The following is a 20,276-nucleotide window of genomic DNA, read 5'->3' on the forward strand; positions in this document are numbered from 1 at the left end:
ATTGTGTGTTTGTGCACAAGCTGCAGCTTGCAGGCGGAAGTTGAAGCAGCATTTCTTAGTTTAATGAGATGTCCAAGCAGAAGCAGCTGCATTGGCAGCAGTGAAACTTTAGTGTCATGGAAAAGCAATGAGTAAAGAAGAGAATCGAGGATGTTTGCTGTAATGGTGGCTAAAAAACACTTCACAAGGCAAAGAGGAGCTTGCATAAAAATATGCACAATGTAGATGAGCAGTGAACTTGAAAATCCTGAAAACTGCAGAAGGCAAGCAGTGGATAGAGCAAGGGGCTATTAGCCTCAAGAAGTTTGGCCGACCCCCTCTTGTGTGTGACATCAGCTGGGGGACTCCACTGCTAATCTGTACTTGCTTGCTCACTATTCTCACAGTTGTATCACACACTCAATCAGCCTCCCCCATTCAACTTCTCGAAATGGCAAGAGCTGGCAGATTTCTACGAGGAACTACAGAATATTCTGGTGCACAAGAGTTTGCATAACTCCAAGTTCAGTCAAGCCATGTGAAAACTGTATAAGCTTGTTGCTTCTGTTGTTGTACAGTGGCAGCATGCCTTTGCTGTGAAATTGATTGCTTTAAACACACAGATGTGTGCGTGCATACGTTCACACACAAACACACGCGTGCACACACACACACATGCACACAATTTGAAACTTTCTTCAAGTTCGTTAGAGCTGTGCAAGACGATTCTAGTTGTAAGAGCTAAGGTTGGTTGGGGACATATTTGAAATGAATTTGTCAATGCCATCTCATTCTGCAGAAAAATAATATTTTTGGTAGCTATGAAATGTCTGACAATTCTTGTAGGACAGCAAATAATTGCAAACAAAATAGGCAAAGTTAAGCAGTAAAGTGCAGGAAAGCAGTCCTGCACCAATTAAAACTTTATTACTTGCCCCACGACACTAGCTACGTGCAACACGTCATGAAGGACTCGTCTCAACCAATGCACACTTAACAGTTCAGCATCAGTGTCAGGATAAAAAAAATACAAGTTACTAACCAGACTCTTGCCCAATACTTTTTTCTTTGCTCCTGCCATTGCTAGTGCACACAGTTCACAGGTGAGATTTGCCCATTTGTGCAAATGAACAATATTATTTGTTACAACACCTCATGACAATGTTGGCCTAATACAAGTGCAGGTCATGCTTTGTCTTAAATCTAGTAAATTAAGCAGATCATAATGAGTTTAATACAGACGTTAACAAGCATGTGCCAAAGACACCTTGAAAAGCATTTTGTGCACATCTCTTCAATAATTAATGGCTTCAAGATTGTGCTTCATTACAAAACTTTGTAGACTTGAACTCATGTATTGCAACCGAGTTGTCAGATTGTGATTGGACTCCTTGGCCGCAACACCTGTAGTTTAATGCAAAGCGAACAAGAAATATATTTGTTGGCTTAATAATGGTCACGTATACGACATGAAGCTTCAAAAACTATAGACGGTAATTTGAAAGCACTGCGCTGTGTTTGCAAGCATTATGAGCAGGAGCAAATAAATGAAAATGCAGCAATTCCAACCGGAGAGTTTAGACAAGCATATGCTCTCTTGCAGCAACTGCCATGTTGTAACTATACAAATTTTGTGAATCAAGCTACTGCCTTTGCTGTTCTACAGATTCTACAAAGAGGCTCACAAAAGTTCTTACACGTGACAGATTGCAACCAACCTGCTTGCTTGCAGAGCAGTGCCGCATGCCTATTACCATATTGCAATTAGAGGACATCTAATTGGCAACGCCTAACCCCATGAAAATGAACCGATTTACTGTGTCAAAGAAAATGCAAAAGAAGCATTTGAAGCTTTGCTAACCATTAAAAAATATTTAGGCTTGCATCATCAACCAGTTTCCATGCGAGCCACTCCCTTTTCATTCTCAGGTGATGCACATTTGTGCTTTGCTTTTATAAACTATGTTTGTTTGGTAAAAAAGTTTACAGACCGCTTACTATTCATGCCAAAACAGAGATCAGGGATACACCACCCGCCCTGTCAGTTTCTCAATGTCAAAGTGCTTTGAAAAACGGCGGAATTAGGGCAGGTAATGAAAGAAAGCTTTTCCAGTTAAATCTGTACCTTACGTTCTTTAATATCAGCAGTATCTGGCCAACATGTATAGAATGACACTGAAAACAGTGGCATGTACGACTCTGCATGCATTGGCCTTTTTAAAGAAACTAGTTTCCCTTACGCGAAATTCCAATGGCAGATTTGAACCACTTTCACTGTTTTATTTTCTGTTCTTTTTAGACAAAATACTTTTCGTGTGGCAGAAAGGGAGAACAGGCTGCATGTTGCAATGGGAGATAAGCATGCGTTTAGCTGTCTTTACCAGGATTGCAGCTTTTTGGGCTAGTTGGTTCGTTGCATCAATTGAAGTCATAGCGCTGGATTGACGCAGACAAGAAAGATAGCACACGTCCTGCCATCTTTTCTGTCCGTGACTCTGCAAAGCAGCTTTACTAAAATGAGCTGAGTGGATTACAAGTACAAGACCCTGGGTAACTATGAAACCAGTTTAGTATGTGTTGCAATCGTGTATTTGTAAGTGTTGCATGTTGCTCTACACCGGAAAGAGGGGCTCGCCTGAGAAGTTGGTTGCCTGTTCCAATAAGTGGTGCAAATTTGACCTTAAACACGGCACGCAATTTGATGTTCAAAAGAAATGTACACCTTAGATAACATGACACAAAGGGCATAAAATGTTTTCTTTTTTTGTACAGTTAAAGACACCACTGCTGGAGCATACTTCATATCTGCTTAGCTGCAACAAAGCAATGAGCAAACAGAAAGGTTGCAATTGGTGACTAGTGAAGGAGCAAAGCAACGGACTGTTGATAACTTCACGTGAGCTATCGGAAATTACAGCAAATTTTAAGCATGCAACAGAATTTCTTCATGTGCCATCTTAGTCGAATAACAGTGCACTGGGGAGAGTAAAAAGACAAAATAAAACTGCAAAGTAAGGGTCACACTTCTTGTTAAGTTTGTAAATACAGACATTTTGAAGCATAAAGGCATGCCGACATTCTAAACTTAAAAACAAAGCACAACCAAAAACAATTATTTTCCCTACGTTATAACCATGTCCTTCAAGGCAAATAGAAACCTCGGGGAACATGAACAGCAAACTGCATTATTACACTTCTCAGCCAACATTGCTAGCAGGACAAAACTTCTAGCACTCAATGAAAAGCAGCGAATGAGCAACAAACTTTGCGAAAGTACACAGGAACCAGCATATTTTGTCTCACAGTTCTGGAAAACTATTCTGCATATACCCCTGGCTTACTCTCATTTAATTCACGCAGTGAGATTGCTTCTTTAGGTTATTTTATTTTACAACATATCATTCTGACATTTACCTAGTTTGTAATGTCAATGAAAAACTGCCATTTCCTGTGAAAATTGCCATACAAAAGCCAGTCTTAACAAGTGGACAAGGCAATTTTGCTCCCGCCCACCATTGTGAATTTTTCAGTCATTTAGCTGCAACTAGCAATGCCTGTCAATTACACCTGGCAGAGCCTGGATTTGTGTGGCAAAGTTTCAACATGACAGCAGATGTCCACTGATTATGGATGAACACAGCCAGCACAAACAACATATTTCTGAATAAACAAACTATACTCCAAAAATACAATTTCCATATCATATTTCACAAAAGAACAAGTTAGGGACATATGAGAACTAAGTCTCCAATTGCTGGACAAATATGCGAGTCCCTCCATGGCCTGAAAAACAACACAACACAGGCACACTACTAAGCAACAAAAGTGGCATTTTTTAACGGTATCTGCTGATTGCAAAATTGTAGTTTCACAATTCTGTGCAATGCACTAGTCTGGAGTGTCTTTGGAATTGGGTGCTTTTTGACATGTACAGGATAAAATATACCTTATAAATGCCACTGTGTAATAAAATAAGAATGGCATTCACATATGCATTGCATACAAAATACCAAGAAGTCTTCCTGCACAATTCTTGATGAATGATGTGATCACAGGACTCTAGAGGAGCTCAGCTACAAACATTCACTCAGCAAACTTGCAATCTGATACACTATGCTCACCAAAGAGCAATTAACACATGCCTACTGTGATGCCAAAACAACCAGTTATAACTTTAGCACTTTATAGAGAAAGAGCTTACAAAAAAAAAAAAAAAATCACAAAGTGAGTCGGGTGAGTACCACAGGACAAACTAGCATTGTTTTGCCTTTCCAAGCTTCTTACAACAGCCATTTGCATAATGTTTTACCAAAGTAAACATTAGCTGCTTGCAGCTTGCTGTCAGGACAACTGGTCTGGTACCAGTATTTGGCACACAGCAGACCCCACTGTGCATAAGCTTGCTTATTCAACCACACCAAAAGTTTACAGTAGCACTCATCTCATAGTGAGAAAACCCACACTAATGTATCCATCTGTATGTAATGCATACACAATACTGGCTGTTGCACAATTAACTGGAATTCCGGAAACACTTGCCTTGATTTTTATTCCTTCCCAATTACGTCATGCATGGCAGCAGTCTTTGATGGTCCATTTTGCTTCACACAATGTATAACAATGCCTTCCCACCAAGCATAAAAGAAGCAACGTAACAAAGGTCATAAATCACCGCAGCCACTATATCAAGCCATTTCTCCTCTCAAACAAGGCAGGTACTGCTGTCAAACATAGAAATTGAAAAATAAACTCCAAGACATCATTCCTCCATCAGCGCAATAAAAAAACAAATGGTCTGAGCAAATAAATTTGTCAGATTTCCAAACAATTTTGTGACGCATTTAGGACCTGAATCACTTGAAACCTGAACTGCTTGAAAAAGTCCTCCGTCTTGGCCATGCCTAAAGCGCTTTCCTGCAGGTGGATGGGGCTTCATTTTTCTTTTTTCTTGAAGACAGGGAGGGCTCTGCACAGGTAGCCAGCAGATTGGCTTGTAAAAAAAAGTGGCATCCAGCGATAATTACAATGCAGAGAAACTGTCACAATCACTGCAAGAGTGAGTCAATGTTGGCAAAGGCGCACGATCCCAGGCCTGCCTTGGACATCAGCTTGAGTAGTTCTCGGGAGTGAGCAATTACAAGCTCCAGTGGTGGGCGACGAGGCAACTTTTGAGATTCTGTAAATAAACACACAGACTGGATAAGTAAGGAATTGATGCGTTCACTTGTGGTGCCTGTCATGAGTAGTAAACAATATATGCATGACAGTACAATCTCACTAATTAAAACCTTGCAAATTTGGAAAACTGGGTGATTAAGAATGACTGACTGTTTGGCCTTGCAAAATGTGTGCGCTATACTATACTATGGCACTAAGCACTTGCTTAATCAGATGCATTTTTCATGTGACAGTTAATTCAGACAAGTGGTTGAGCATAGAGGCCTGTGATGAGATACCAGCAGCGCAAGGTATTTGAGGACATAATGATCACTTCATAAATAGCAACAATATTGCAGACAAGAACTGAAATATAGTCATTGGCTGGTTTTTCGGGCTCCCTGGTGTCCGCAAAAACATTCACGAAAACGAATGCATGCCTTTAACTGCCTTGAGGGGCTCAAATCAGCACAGACACATCTGAAACAGCTTAAGGTATGTTGCTACCCTGGAAAACGACTTTTTCAAAAAAAGCAAATTTCATTTTTAATACTTTAAGAATCTAAAGACATTCAGAATTGTGCTGCTGCAAAAATTATGTCTCTATCTGGTTCTGTTCAAAAGTTATGTTTTTTACCACTACCGGCAGACCTCTCTGAAACCGAAACTGACACTTTGTGAAAATGAAACCTACATTTCAATCATTAAAACAAACTTATGTTTGTGCTCAAATACACAGGATACATTTCGATTAGGTTGTGATGAAGTATTTTAAAGGTTGATAACATTGAGCAATGGTGATTGCAATTTTTTTAAAATTCAAATTGAACAAATTGCCACGTGGGGGCACATGACGTGACATCGTGTTTACACTGCAGCAACGGTTTGTACTGCCATTTAAAGCTACTGTTTCGTCACTTCAGTGTCCTAGATTGTTGTCTTACAGAATATAAGTTATGGCTAAGTTCCAAGTGAAACAAAAGCCAAAACGCAAGTTCTACGGCAATCGGTACACGACGAACGACTCGAAATGTGATGTGAACGTGGCTGTTTCGGCAAATGAAGTGAAACTGGGCCAGTTGGAGGAAGACTGTGAAGCGCCACCGGAAAGGGTTGTGCTACAGGGGAACAGGATTATAGATTTTGAAATTCTTTTCTCAGTTTTAGCATCGCTGGCGTGCCCGGAATGCAAAAACATTTCACTGAAGCTTGAAGAGCATTCACGCCAAGGGGTATGTTTTGCATACGCCGTGGTATGTAGTGCATGTGCCCAAGAACATCTGTTTTCCTCATCAAAAAAAGCAGCAAGTGCAGCTGAAAACAATGCTCGGCTTGTCTATGCTATGCGCCAGCTGGGGAAAGGACGCACTGGTGCTGTGACATTTTCGAAGGTTATGGATATGCCACTGCCACTTTGTCATTCCGCCTATGACAAGGTTTCTTCCAAGCTCTGCGAGGCCGTGAAAATTGTCACGTCAAAGTCAATGATGGATGCTGCTGCAGAAGTGTGCCAGGTTGTCGGCAGTAACGAGTGTGGCGCATCAGGTGACAGCAGTTGGAAAAAACGTGGGCACTCCTCTTTGAATGGTTGTGTCACTCTGATATCAGTGGACACAGGAAAGATGATTGATGTGGAAGCAATGTCCACAAAGTGCAAGGCATGCGAAAATATGAAGAAGTGTTCCACAAGCATTGAGTTCGAAGAATGGAAGGCAAACCACACTGACTGCCAAGCCAACCACACAGGCAGAGCTGGTAGCATGGAGGCGGTAGGACTCTACCGCATGTTTGAGCAGTCCGAAACGATGCGCAACTTGAAGTACATTGATTTTTATGGAGACGGCGATTTGAAAAGCCATGCGGCTGTCAAAGATACGTACAGAACTGGCACTGTGTGCAAACTTGAGTGCATTGGGCACGTGAAAAAGCATGTCGGATGCCAACTGAGGAAACTGAAAAAGACAACTCGTGGACTCAGAAGTAAAGGGAAGCTGACGGACGCTACGATCAATAGATTGCAAAATTATTATGGTATCGCAATCAGGGCAAATGGAGGAAACCTACATGCTATGAAGCAGACCACAGGACGCTACAAGCACAGGGGGGGGGTTATTCCAATGACATCCTGAACAAAGTGAAACCTGTGTATGCAGACCTCTTTTCTGTTGAACTTTTGACTAAATGTCTCCACCGAAAAACGCAGAATGCAAATGAATGCTTCAATGGGATGCTCTGGCAGCGTCTCCCTAAAGATGTCTATGTAGGCCTGTGCACTGTTTGGTTTGGACTATACGATTGGTGCAAATGTCCAAGTCACTGTGGTCTGCACGTAAGGCAACTAGGATGGTGAAAGGCTTCGTCTCCTGTGTCACTGGAAGCTGATGCCTTGAAATAAATGTGCTAGAAAGGTGATAGGGGGGTCGCTGAAGATGAAGTAAGGTACCTAGAAAGATATGAGAATGTTATTGCCTCTGGCGATTCGAAGCCATGTTCTCAAAATAGCTCAAACACCCTGTAGATGCCACAGAAACCAACAACAATGGAGAAAACTTATCTGGATATATTCACCCAGCTAATTTCCAACTAACTGAATATATTGTGATAGGAAATAATACTGTCAGCAGGCTCAGTGATGAATTACTCAGAGATATGCTATCTCTGTTACGAAAATGCACTCATTTCATGAAGACATGAGACACTACTGCCATATGCAAAAGAGGAAGTTGAGAGGCCCCTGCTAATATGGAGGAATTTTATATCAGTTTTCGTGACAGCCTGCATATGCTGCATCATTTGTTGAAACCAGAGGCAAAGCACACATTTTGTATATTTAACCCCTTCTCCTTTGTATTCTCAGTAATCTTCATTAAAGCCATGAAATATTTTTGCTTAGGCTTTCAGGATATTAAAAAAAATCTAACACATATTTATGTTTGCTTTGATTCCATTCAAAACACCGACACTTAAAACACAATTTGATGTATCATAGTACATAGTTCTGAATAATTTTTAAAGCAGTATGAAACAAACCTACTCACAATAAGCGTAATTTTAGCAGTAAGAGTAAAAAAATAATGCTGTGGTCACTGTGGTCTCGGGCAGCAAGTCTATGAATGGCAAACCAGTTCTGCAGAATCCCGCAAAGTAGAGAAAGGTTCATCGAAGGGAAAAATTGTCAGCCACCCAAGTGTAGCCCAAAGCTAGAAAGGAAACCCCTCCAGGTTCGTGAGAAATAAAGCTTAGTAGTTAAGAAACAATCTGTCCTGGTCCAGGGTTTGAAACCGAGACCAACGCCTTTCCGCGCTGAGCTATCCGTAAGAGTAGCAGATCACAGCGCAAGGGCAGATTAATCAACAACTTGAAGCACAGGAACACTGAACATGGCAAGCAAATCAGTTCTGTGGAATCCCGCAAGGTGGATGAAGGTTCACGAAAGGGAAAAAGCGTCATCCACCCGAATGCAGCAAGAAGTTACGAATGAAACTCGTACAGGTTTCTATGGGTTTCCTTTCCAGCTTCGTGCTGCACTCAGCTGCACAACAATTTCTTTCCTTTTTATGAACCTTCCTTCACCTTGTGAGATTCTGCAGAAGTGATTAGCCACATTCAGTGTCTCTGTACTTCCAAGTTTTCGATTAATTTACCTTCACTCTGCGACCAGGTAGCCTCCTGGGTAGCTCATATGGTAGAGCAACTGCCCCAAGAAGACATTGGTCCCACTTTCGATCCCTGAACCAGGACAAATTTTTCTTTAACTGGGAAGCTTTACTACTGAGGAAACCGTATGGATTTCTATTGTAGCTTCATGCTGCACTCAAATGAATGACAATTTTCCACTTTGATAAGTATGAAAGCAACACTGTTTCTTGAACTTGTTCCATCTTTCCAAGCATCTTTTGCTCATGCATACTTCTTAAATGTGCACATCAATGCGTAGTAAAAATATCAGATAATTCTTTTAGCAGCACTCCACTAACAACAAATCATGTTGACCATAATCTCACCTAAAATCGCACTGTTGAGCGCCGCACATACAGGTTCCCTTTCAACAGGGTCAAGCTGGTATCCAACAGGACTGCTCCAGGGATCTGCATAGGCTAGCAAGCTGAAGGCATCCTGCACAAAGGACGAGAGAAGTCGTCTTTAAAAATTCACCATTTGCAAATAGTACCACTGTCCTTGAAGGGATGATAAGGTATCCAGACATCGGAAAGGTAGCGCTGAGCTGTATTTAATTCAGTTGACTGACAGGATTCCTTAACGCTGCCCAATTAACAAGAATTATGTGCACTGACATGGAATGTGGAAAAACCAAACATGCGAGCAGAAGATCCCTTGCCACAGCCACTGTTGCACTCAATATGGTCAATACTATATTTTGTTCACGAAGAAACGAAAATTCTTGATTGCTTGATTAACACAAGAACTATTATATGGCAGAAGAATAGCCATCAGCACTTGGCTTTCCCAGGTGGTTCCCCACCATTCCCTAAGACTGACCCATACCAAACAGTGTCGCCAACAAAAAGTCTGAAAACCTGCAAGTAAAGCCTTCAGAAACAACAAGATACCCACAGTTTTCGGCTCACAAAACAACTAAAGGACACTTAGAAATCATGGTGTGGTAAGACATATGGTCCGAATATATGTATAGACCGAATATATAAATGCATATACAGGGTGTCCCACATAACTTGAGCCAAGAATTTAAAAATGAAAGGCGTGTCGGAAGCAAACTGAACCGAACACAATAGCCTATAGTAGCTCAGACAATTTTTTTTGTTTTCCCCATAACTCACTAATTAGGTTTAATTACCCAACTTTTTTATTATTGACTGAGGACCCCAAGTATGATGCATAGATTTGCAGAGCACCTTCAGAGACCATCGATCGAGTTGTTTCCTTAAAGATACGTCTCACATAGTCCTTTGTTTCGGGTTGCAAAGAAAGCCAGCGAAATATGAAAAAAGCCACGTGACGGAGCGTTTGTGCAGTGGTATTGTGCTGCTCTCAAGCGTGCATTCGGTGAACAAGGTCGGCTGCATCGCGACTGGTGACGAGGAAGTGGCAGGGCGTTCTTTATCTCGTCAGCAGAACTTGGCCAGCAGCATGCATTTTCGCTGTCATCCAACGGGAGCCAACCTTGTTCACCGAACGTACGCTTGAGAGCAGCACGATACCACTGCACAAATGCTCCGTCATGTGGATTTTTTCATATTTCGCAGGCTTTCTTTGCAACCCAGAAAAAAGGATTATGTGAGACGTATCGTAAAGGAAACAAGTCGATCAGTGGTTTCTGAAGATGCTCTACAAATCTGCATATCATACTTCGGGTCCTCAGCTAGTAATGAAAAAGTTGGGTAATTAAACTTAATTAGTGAGTTAAGGAAAAAAAAAAATGTCTGAGTTACTATAGGCTATTGCGAATAATATGCGTTCGGTTCAATTTACTTCTGACACGCCTTTCATATTTAAATTCTTGGCTCAAGTTATGTGGGACACCCTGTATAGACATATAGATATTGATACATATATAGAATATATACATATATAGACCGAAGCCTATCTCAGCAATACGCCAGCCGCGATACAGTCCTTTTCGCTCGACGTTTCCCTCGACCTCCCAACCACATCGACACAGCCATCACCAGGAGAAGCTAATTTATGCTGCCGACCCATCAACCTACACTGCAGTGGATATGGCAACAGTGCTTACGGGACCACTCCTAATCGTCTTGCTTTCACTATGCAGGTGCGTATAATTGCCTCTTTTCATGCTAAAAAATCTGATAATCCCTACTTGGTACTATTCCCGTGTCCACAAGTGTTATCAGACACAGTGTACGACTGTTTTTCTGTCACTCTACTGTTATTATGTTCGGGAGGTGACAAGACTAACCCTAGACCTAACACACCCTCTGAATCTCTGCTTGATATTGAACCGCTTCCTGCTGATCTTTCAGAACAAATGAATGTTTTGTTCAAACTACTTAAGGAACGTCACACTTGATCGCTTCAAAATTCGAAAACACAATCCAAATTAGCTGGTGATGTAAAGGCAATTAAAAATGGCCAGAAAAGCATTGAAACAAAAATTACTGGTCTCCAAAATCGCTTAGATGTACTCGAAGAAAAATTTATATATGTCTACCACATAACCAAAGAAATCTCAGGCATGCATGTCAAGGTAAACAGTACGACCTGTCGCTTGGAAGCGCTTGACTTACGCCTCGTTGACTTTGAAGACCAATCGCGCCATGATAAACTAATATTTCACGGTATCCCTGACACCAAAGAATCATGGCAAGAAACCGAGACCAAGTTACTACCAACTGGCAAATCATTCTGCGATACATTTCAAGATGACGCACTCCATTGCGCACAATGCCTCGGCTCTTTCCAACCTAGCAAGTGTTGCCCCCATAGTTGCAAAATTTTCACATTCCAAAACATAGGAGAAAGTGTTCGCGCTGTGCAATCAATTCAAACAAACAACCTTACAATTAGTGAAGAATTCTCTGTGCCCAGCTGCAATGCTCGCAAACTTGCGAGCTGGGCACCGAGAATGTTCAGTGCGTCCCAAGAGGGACACACTGACCATCACAAACAGCTTTACTAGCCTATTTTTTTTACAAATATCAGAAGCCTTGTGAATAAATTTTATTTTTATCTTTGGCAATCGGCACGTGTGATACAAAATTTATTGCTTTGACAGAAACTTGGCTTTCTGCACATGTGCGTGATTATGATACCTTCTGTGGCTTCGGCAATTTCGCTATCTACTGCTGTGACCGATCTGCATGTCAAAGAGGAGGCGTCCTTCTCGAAATTTCTGAAGATATTCCATCGTTTCATAAAGATATTAACCCTGAACTTGAAACCACGTGGGCTTGCCTAACTCTCAGTCACATAAAGATAATCCTCGGTGTTTGCTACCGCTCATCCTCGTCATGTGCCACTTTTAATGAAGAGTTACACGATGCTATTAACCTAATTTTTTCACATTTTCCCACAACAACTTTATTCTTACTCGGTGATATTAATTTTCTTAATCTTATGTGGAATCTTCTGCTCAGGCTAAAGATTTCTGCGAATTGTGTTCCTTGTTTTCATTTTCCCAACTGGTGAGTCATCCAACTACATCAACAACCAACACTGCAAATATGCTTAATTTAATCCTAACTGATCGTCCAGATCTAGCTTCTTCTATAACATACTTACCTGGTATTAGTGAACATTCCTTACCAAGATTTAATAAGTCGAGCCGCATCGACCATCACCATAAAGTCAGACTTCAAACAGGCAGCACGAACAATTTCCGTCAGTCTCTTTTTCCCAGATCGTCACGGCAGTGGAACCACTTCCTGGCAAAACTGTCTCTATCGTCGACAGCAAACTCTTTCATAAGGCATTAGCTAACATTGTATAATTAGGAATTATTAATATGTTATTTGGTTTATTTGCCGTGCTTGCAAATGATTAAGGATGACACTATTAACATTGTATTAACAGGAATTATCAAGATGCTATTTTGTTTACATTATTTGTCGTAGCTCCAAACTATTAGGCAAGACATTACATAACATTGTTTAATTAGGAATTACTAACATGCTACACTGTTTATTTGTCATTGTTATGCTTCCCGTTTTACCACTTTCCTCTGTAATGCCCTCAGGCCTTGAGGGTAACATAATTAAATAAAATAAATAAATAAATACAGTGACATTATACTGTGATTGCATAGTGGTCAACTGAAGAAATGGCACTAAAGAGAAAGATTTCTCTGTGCAAAAAGCAATAAAGAATAGACATCAGAAGGATTCTATTTTTGTGAGACTATGAGCTGTGGAACTATAGAGGGAGATCATTTTTAAGTTTTATGTAATTTTTTAAAATAGCCTGTTGTAGAAAACAATTCGTCCTTGAGCTGGATTATTCAGCAGCATGGACATTACTTCCACGAGAATTTGAAACATCTATTCAACTAATTATCGAACATTCACTAATTATCTTCTGAATTAATTACATTATGACACATATTGCAATTCACTAATTGTAGCTGGTGAGATTGCAAGGCATATCCATTTGGAATGAATTTCCAGAATGCTGCCAGTTTTGAGGTATGCGCCATCAAACTCGCTGTAAAAATGCACTGTTGTTCCACTTACTTTTTTAACAAAATGCTCTTTTATGAATTGAAGCACAAAGGTAACTGGGGCGCTCATGCAGTTCGTCCCACACTTTGGTAAATATCTTGAAACAGGTGTTAGCCTCAGAATTCCATTTGAAGTGGATATGTCCTACAAGCTCAACAGCTACAAACAGTATATTGCAATATGGGATGTAATGCAATTCATTAACATGTTAATTAATGAAATCTTGTTAATTAGTTGAATATGTATTTTGATTTATCCATGCTAGGAATGTCCGCCTATTCAAATACACCAGCTCAAGGACAAGAATTATGCTATTCTGAAAAATTCCATAAAACTTGAAAATGATCACCCTGCATCATGCGTCTGTTTTGCCTCATGCAAAACGTCCTGCTTTGCAATAGCAGCACTTCACTAGCTTCTTGTCACTTGGCGCTTCTAGTAAGCGGTCTTTAAGTGCAAATTGCCGTAGCTATTTTTTCTCAATGGAATTCTGCATGTAGTACTACAATGGGTTCATACCTCAATAAAAATTTCCTTAGTGTATGCCCTTGAAATAGTGGCCAGGGAAAGTGCTCACACAACCTGACCTCTCCCAACTGTTGACACTACTGGTGCTTTTGCTCATGGAGTGCATATAAAGGAAGCAATGTAAATGAGGAATAATTTGACAATTACAATAATTCTTATATTAAAGAGAACACAGGCATGCAGTGTGTTTGCAACATATGGAGCACCAGTAAGTGTTAAAAAGTTACATATTGTATTACTGGCAAAAAAGAGACTAACATAACGCAAAAATGAAAAGAAATAAAAACACTGTTTGCAAAACAATATTTACTGTTACTAAACACAGCAAAAGATGGCTAAATTTAGCAATTTAGTAACACGAAATTGCAAGAGAAGGGGGTGAAGCAAGCATTTGTTTTTTTAAGGTTTGCCCTGAGCAGACACATTTTGTTGGATAGATACGCACTTTATTAAGAACCATTTACCTTTAGATGCAGCAAACAAGCAGAGGAAAATTATCACAACACTCAATTGTCAAAGAACACTTCATAAATTGGTGAATGAGAAAACATGGTGTGAATGTGAAAACGAGAGAGTAACTGAACAATAGACATGCAATGGCTGCAACATTGTTGGTAAGTGGTTGATCATGATTGTGCTCCTACTGCAAGTAACCACAGCGGCTAGTTCACTGCTGAGTGCCACACACCTGGATCATCTTTCGGTTGGCTTTGTTTGTTCCGTACTGGTGCTTGAGCTGAACACTCATCAGATGCAGCTCACGGCCAAACTGTAGCATACGCTCCATAGCTGCTTGATTACCGCCGCAGAGCTGCCGCTTTGGTGGGTCGACCTCTGCACAGGCACATTCAAATAATTTGACTCAGCAATGGCTGTCAATGCATGCCAGTCAGGCTTTCTCTATAATTTATGTTCCATGGCATGCAGTAAACACAGAGGTGTGTTTACTGTATGCTTTTTTTTAACGTGGACTCATTCACCGAATGTGAACAAGATAAAAGAAGCGTAAAGACAATGGCAACACTTGATTAAATATGCACATGGCAGGTTTGGCAAAGCTGTGATCTTCTCTTAGTGCAACTGGAAACAAAAATAAGATGTAGTGGATAAAGTGGAATGGTAATTAAAGTGGAAACTAAGCACATCAGCATTATGGAAAGGCTGATGACCTACACAAGGAGGCACAGACTTGTGTTACAATGGCAATATATACAGTGACAAATGCATGCATCACGAAGCCATTACAGGTATAGGAGAGTGGCCAATGCATGCAGGCAGACTTCAGCCTAAGTTAGCACACCAAGACGCGCATCAACTGCCTCTTACATGCGGGAACTGTAAGTGCTTTCTTTTTTACTCCATACATAATGTGAGACAAAATGTTGAATTTTAATGAGGCTTGTCCTCCTTTTTCTGTGTCCCTTGTCCCGCTGTGCACTGCACGACATGGACTTATGGAAAACCAACTAGCCCAAACCACCACCCTTCTGAATTTTAATGTATCCTTCACAAAAATTTATGCGTGGCTCTGCTATCGCAAACACCAGAGACCAGTGGAGCTAGGGAAAGGCCAGTAAAGTAGTGCCAAACCGCACACAAGACACACGAGTGCCGGCAACACATTCCTACGGTGTCCGCCAAAGGCGTCTACTACGGCGTCTGCGATTCGCATGGCCAACACCATAGCAGACGCCGTGGTTGTCTCCACTTTGTATGAAGTGGCGGGCGAGGAGGACATCGAGGCACCCTAGCAGCCGCCGGAGAACGTCCCTCCTCCCTCACCTGACTCCCCTGCCTGGCGCGCCGCAGGAGAGGGCACGCAAAGAGGCTGCGTTCGTCCCTCCTCACTCGCATGCGCCCCGCTCCTTCTGCCCCGCTAGGCTCCACCCACCCTCGCCGCATCGCTATGCTGCGCGATGCTATTTTTATACTCGGCTTTAACTCTCTCTCAGCTCTCCCTCCCCCAGCTCGGCGAGGCTGCACACATCGAGAAAACCCGGCGAGCTTCTAACAGCTCCATGTTAAAACTCAATTGCACCGACGGTTATTGATAAGAGCAGTAGCAGGTACACATAAACAACATTACAGAAAGATTATCAGTCTTTTTCAAAGCACTTTGCTTCTTATTCAGCTTGTCCTGGCAAGCTCATACTCTTTAATTTCTAACTTCAATGTAAAAAAGAAAGACTGCAAGACAGTTTGGTTCTATGAGCAGTGAACAGCCTTAACAAATAAGACCTCACGGATCAATGGATGCTATGTCCAGTATTGGCCACTGTAGCTGCGATCTATCTCCACCTTACACCAGGGAGGTGATTAGTAGACGTAATATTTAACCCAAACCACAATAAAAAATATGTAGAGCTCAAATTATGTGACCACAGAGCCTGAGCAAGCAAGACACTCAATGGCTGCTGAAGCCTATCCAATTGACAGGTTAGGCAGTGGCTAACTTACATTGGAGCAATTAAATAAAGAAAAATGATGTAATGCACTACTGCAAGATCTTCAGCCAAGTGTGAAATCTTCCATAGCCATCATGCATCTGTGGTGTGGCACTATACAATAGAGTAAACAGCACAATCAGTGGTTGAAACTTTTTTGCACCACATGATGTAGACAACAACCAAGTTGAAATACAAAATGCACGGTGCGATCCGCATCTTTTGCCATAGCTTGCAAAGGACTGTTTTTTTTTCTTAGGTAACTTTAGGCACAAACTTGCACTTGGGCACTATAAAGGTTTGATGTATTACACAGTAGAAAAGTCAGAAATTATAATAAAGGCAAGTTGTTCACCTGTCCTGACAACTAATGCAGATTGAGAACATAAACAAAATAAGCACTTGTTCTTGTCTGTCTTCTTCATTGGTGTCCTCAGCCCTGCACTGTTTATCAAAATCAAGACATGCTGACACTGACAAAAAAAAAAAAAAAATATCTTATGTTATTAAAGTGATCAGCACTGTTGATTTATTTCTACGGTAATATACACATGCCTTTGTTATGACCTGTAACTTGCCTTATGCTGCATCTATTTCACCCCTTCTCAGCGGTGTCTATAAAAACGAAGTGACAGTTTTATATACGACTGCAGTTCGCCTTTTGGCAGTGCTGACATTCCTTCACAGCACAAAGAGTTGATGGGATTTTGTTGCGCACAGGTAGACCACAGAACAAAAAGAGACTCACAAACTCGCATGCCCACAATAGCAGTTATATCTGCTGCAGTGGAAAGTCACTGCTATTCCACCCTTCCATTCATTAATGCAAAGGCTGTGTTGCTTTAAAATGAACTTTTTTTAAAGTTTAGCATGCACTGACAGAAGCAAAAATGCTATTAAAACATGAATGCTTTTTAAACAAAAAAGCATGGTGCATATAATAACTTCATTATGTATACGAGCTATGATCAGGTAGGGATCAGTTTACAGTAGAGTTTTACAGTACAGTGCTGCATCAACTATTCTTATACAACACTGCATCAATATACAATTAAAATTTTTCATTTAACCAGTAACATCCCATTCCATTGTATCAATATTAAGCACAATATTTTCACATCCCCCATAATATTTTACAACATATTTTTTTCAGTTGTCAGTCCCTAAAAAAAATTATTTATGCAATTTTAAGATTAAAGAGAACAACAAAGTGAAGTGCTCAGCTAAATATACAAGACTAAAATGAATGATGCAGACAGGCTAGAGTGTACAACCATGACCTATCAAAAGTGTCCTTTATTTTTGTCTAGTATGTATGGCGGCACTCCCATCCAATATACAATCTAGCTCTATTTTTGACACACTTAAAATTGAAGCCAATGAAGACGAAGACATGATGGCACAACAGAGATTATTAGAGTACCTTGAAGTGTTCAGGGATTATTTATCACCAGTTTGCAACTAAGTTGTACACACCGTGGTCACTTATTAACTGCTGCCTGAGCAAATCAAAAGCCTTATCAGATATTTGCAAGCCTCTTGTATAAAACTTTTAACACTGTGTCCTCCAGGTGCAATAAGCTCCAGCTTTAGGTCTATTGCATCTAAAATGAATGAATGTTGGTTGAAAAACTTTTTGAAAGAATTTGTGGCTTGCAAAGTTATGTTTACGGAAATTTGGTGCCCCGAAATGAATAAGTAGGGCATTTTGCGATGAATGCACAAGCTTGCATAATCGCATTTCATCATGCCTACTGATTTGAAACAGGTGCATCTTGTACACTGATGCAACTTATATACAAATATTTTCTATGAAACCCACGTTAAGTGGGGGGTGCGTGACCTATACAAAGGGGTAACTTATAGTTAAGAAAATATGGTATGTTTATCCACTAAAAAGGTCATAACTTTAATGCTTTCAAGTCCTCCTGAATGAATGAATAAATGAATGAATAAAGAAAGAGACATGCCAAAATGAAAGCACCAAATCAGGCTGCTGCAACAGTGCAACTACATAGCGGTGTCACAAGGATGAAGGCAATATATGACACTTGTTGAGGAAACGATGATGGCAGGTGCACAGAGAAGCATGACACCTATCTAGCTACATTTAAAAGATTCTGTACCTGTGTCCCAGTGGCACATACTCATTCTGGAGGACTGGTCAAGAGCGGGTCACACACCTAGTAGCACATACAGAATTAATTTTTTTTTTCCACACAGGTCAACGAGTGGGGCTGATGATTGTTAAATCGTAAGAACAAATATAACGACCTCCCACAGTAGACAGCACCGCGAGTTGTCTGTTATAATCTTACTTCGGTCGTTGTCTTATTACAGTCACTTAGAATATCAGTATGATGGGTAATGAAATCAAACTCAGTGGGCACGGTGGAGCAGCAGCCATGCAGTCACTCAAAAACACGATCTTGCTTTTTGTGCAGTTTATCGCTTGGTCTGGCACGTGGCTACAACCTACGGATCCAGCAATTACCGGCTGCCATCACCAGCGTTGCTGACGGCCCCTATCTTCAATAATGCGTCCTCATGTCATCAGTCGCTTTAACAGGGACATCCCTTCCATGGTCATCAGGTCGACAACACTGCTGGTGACTGCAGCGATGCAGGAGGATATCAGAGCACTGCAAATCCTACGCCCCTTCAGTGGGCACGGTGGAGTGGCAGCAATGCAGTCGCTCAAACACCTAATCTTGCTTTTTGTGCAGGTTAGTAAACCCCCCTCTCTCTATTGTAAGCAGACTAGCAATGTCTGCCTGCTGCTCCTACCATGCCCAAGTGTGCTCTTTCAGTGCTTGTGCGAAAGTTACAAAGCTCTTAACGTGTTGCGGTGACATTGAACTAAACTCTGGTCCTACTCACAAAGAAATACTTGATGGTATCGCTAAATTTTCTGAGAAAGTTGACTACCGTCACGTTGAAATCATAGAAGCTCTTGACGACCTAAAGACAAAGCAGGAGGCCTTAGTACAGACCGTCGCTAACCTAACAGTAAAATTATCCGCGGTTAAATCCTTTGTCAAATCATTCGACGTCTAATCACCGAAGCTGTCAGAATGGAAGGCCAGGCACTCAATTCTCGACTAGACAATCTTGAAGACAGGTGGAGACGAGATAACCTATTGTTCTTTGGAATACTGGACTGCCCCTGTCAGAATACCTTGCTCAAGATGTTTTGTCTCGTCACCTTAAATACAAATTTCCGACTCGGAAGTTTTTCGAATGTACAGGTTAAGACTAGACCATTTATCATAAAGTTTTCATCGTCTAAAGTAAGGGATGCAGTCTGGGCGCAGAAATATAAGCTCAAGGGGACTGGTGTATCAGCTAGCGAAGATTATTGCAGAGCTATACGAAAGTCAAGGAGGAAACCAACAGAATTTGCAAAGTTAGCCGGGAAACAACAGAGGCTGCCTTTGCAAGGGCTAAGGATGAGGAAGCGGATCGTGTTATCAAGGACTGTGTCGATTACCTTCCTCGAGGGCGACCCAATGGACGCAAGGAACGCAAAAAGGCAGCCTCTGTTGTTTCCTCACTCCGGGACGAGGGCCTGAAACTGCTCCTTTCGGACAAGGAAGGTGGCTTTGTAGTCGCCCCTGCAGCGACCTACCATCTCACGGCTGAGCAAGACCTGAGCAGCCACTTCAAGGACGCAAGTGAAATCAAGCCAGCAAAGGTGAAGGCCGAAGCAGCCAAACTGTGCGACTCGTCAGGTCTGACCAAGCTGGCATCCTCTGTGAGGACTTCAAAGGGCATAACATTGACTGTGTTTTTCTTAGCAAAAACACATAAGGTGGAAAACCCTTTTGATGTGATTGTGTTGGAACAAGGAACCTGGCAGCGACTCCTAGGTGCTTTGCTGCAAAAATCCTGGGGAAATCTGGAAGCAGACGACCCTTTCCTCATCCGGAAGCCACATGAAGTGTATACTTTCTTGCAAAGTGAGTGCCCACCGGACTGCAGCGCCTTTTCCGTTGATGTCAAAGACTTGTAC

The 20,276-nt window shown here is 41.3% G+C and overlaps 1 protein-coding gene and 1 pseudogene across 1 annotated transcript in view; one reads left to right on the top strand and one right to left on the bottom strand.

The window, feature by feature from the left end:
- Positions 1-858: 858 nt before the first annotated feature.
- RanBPM (Ran-binding protein M) overlaps positions 859-20,276 on the bottom strand; it is a 55,237-nt gene continuing 35,819 nt past the window's right edge. The window contains exons 8-10 of the mRNA XM_075674873.1: positions 14,509-14,654; positions 9,141-9,252; positions 859-5,155 (exon numbers count right to left, since the gene is read on the bottom strand). Of these exons, the coding sequence (XP_075530988.1) occupies positions 5,025-5,155; positions 9,141-9,252; positions 14,509-14,654 (389 nt within the window). The 3' untranslated portion in view covers positions 859-5,024. The remainder of the gene's footprint in view (positions 5,156-9,140; positions 9,253-14,508; positions 14,655-20,276) is intronic.
- LOC142574743 (uncharacterized) lies at positions 6,093-7,486 on the top strand (annotated as a pseudogene).

This window comes from Dermacentor variabilis, chromosome 1, assembly GCF_050947875.1.
Source record: "Dermacentor variabilis isolate Ectoservices chromosome 1, ASM5094787v1, whole genome shotgun sequence".
Taxonomy (NCBI): domain Eukaryota; kingdom Metazoa; phylum Arthropoda; class Arachnida; order Ixodida; family Ixodidae; genus Dermacentor; species Dermacentor variabilis.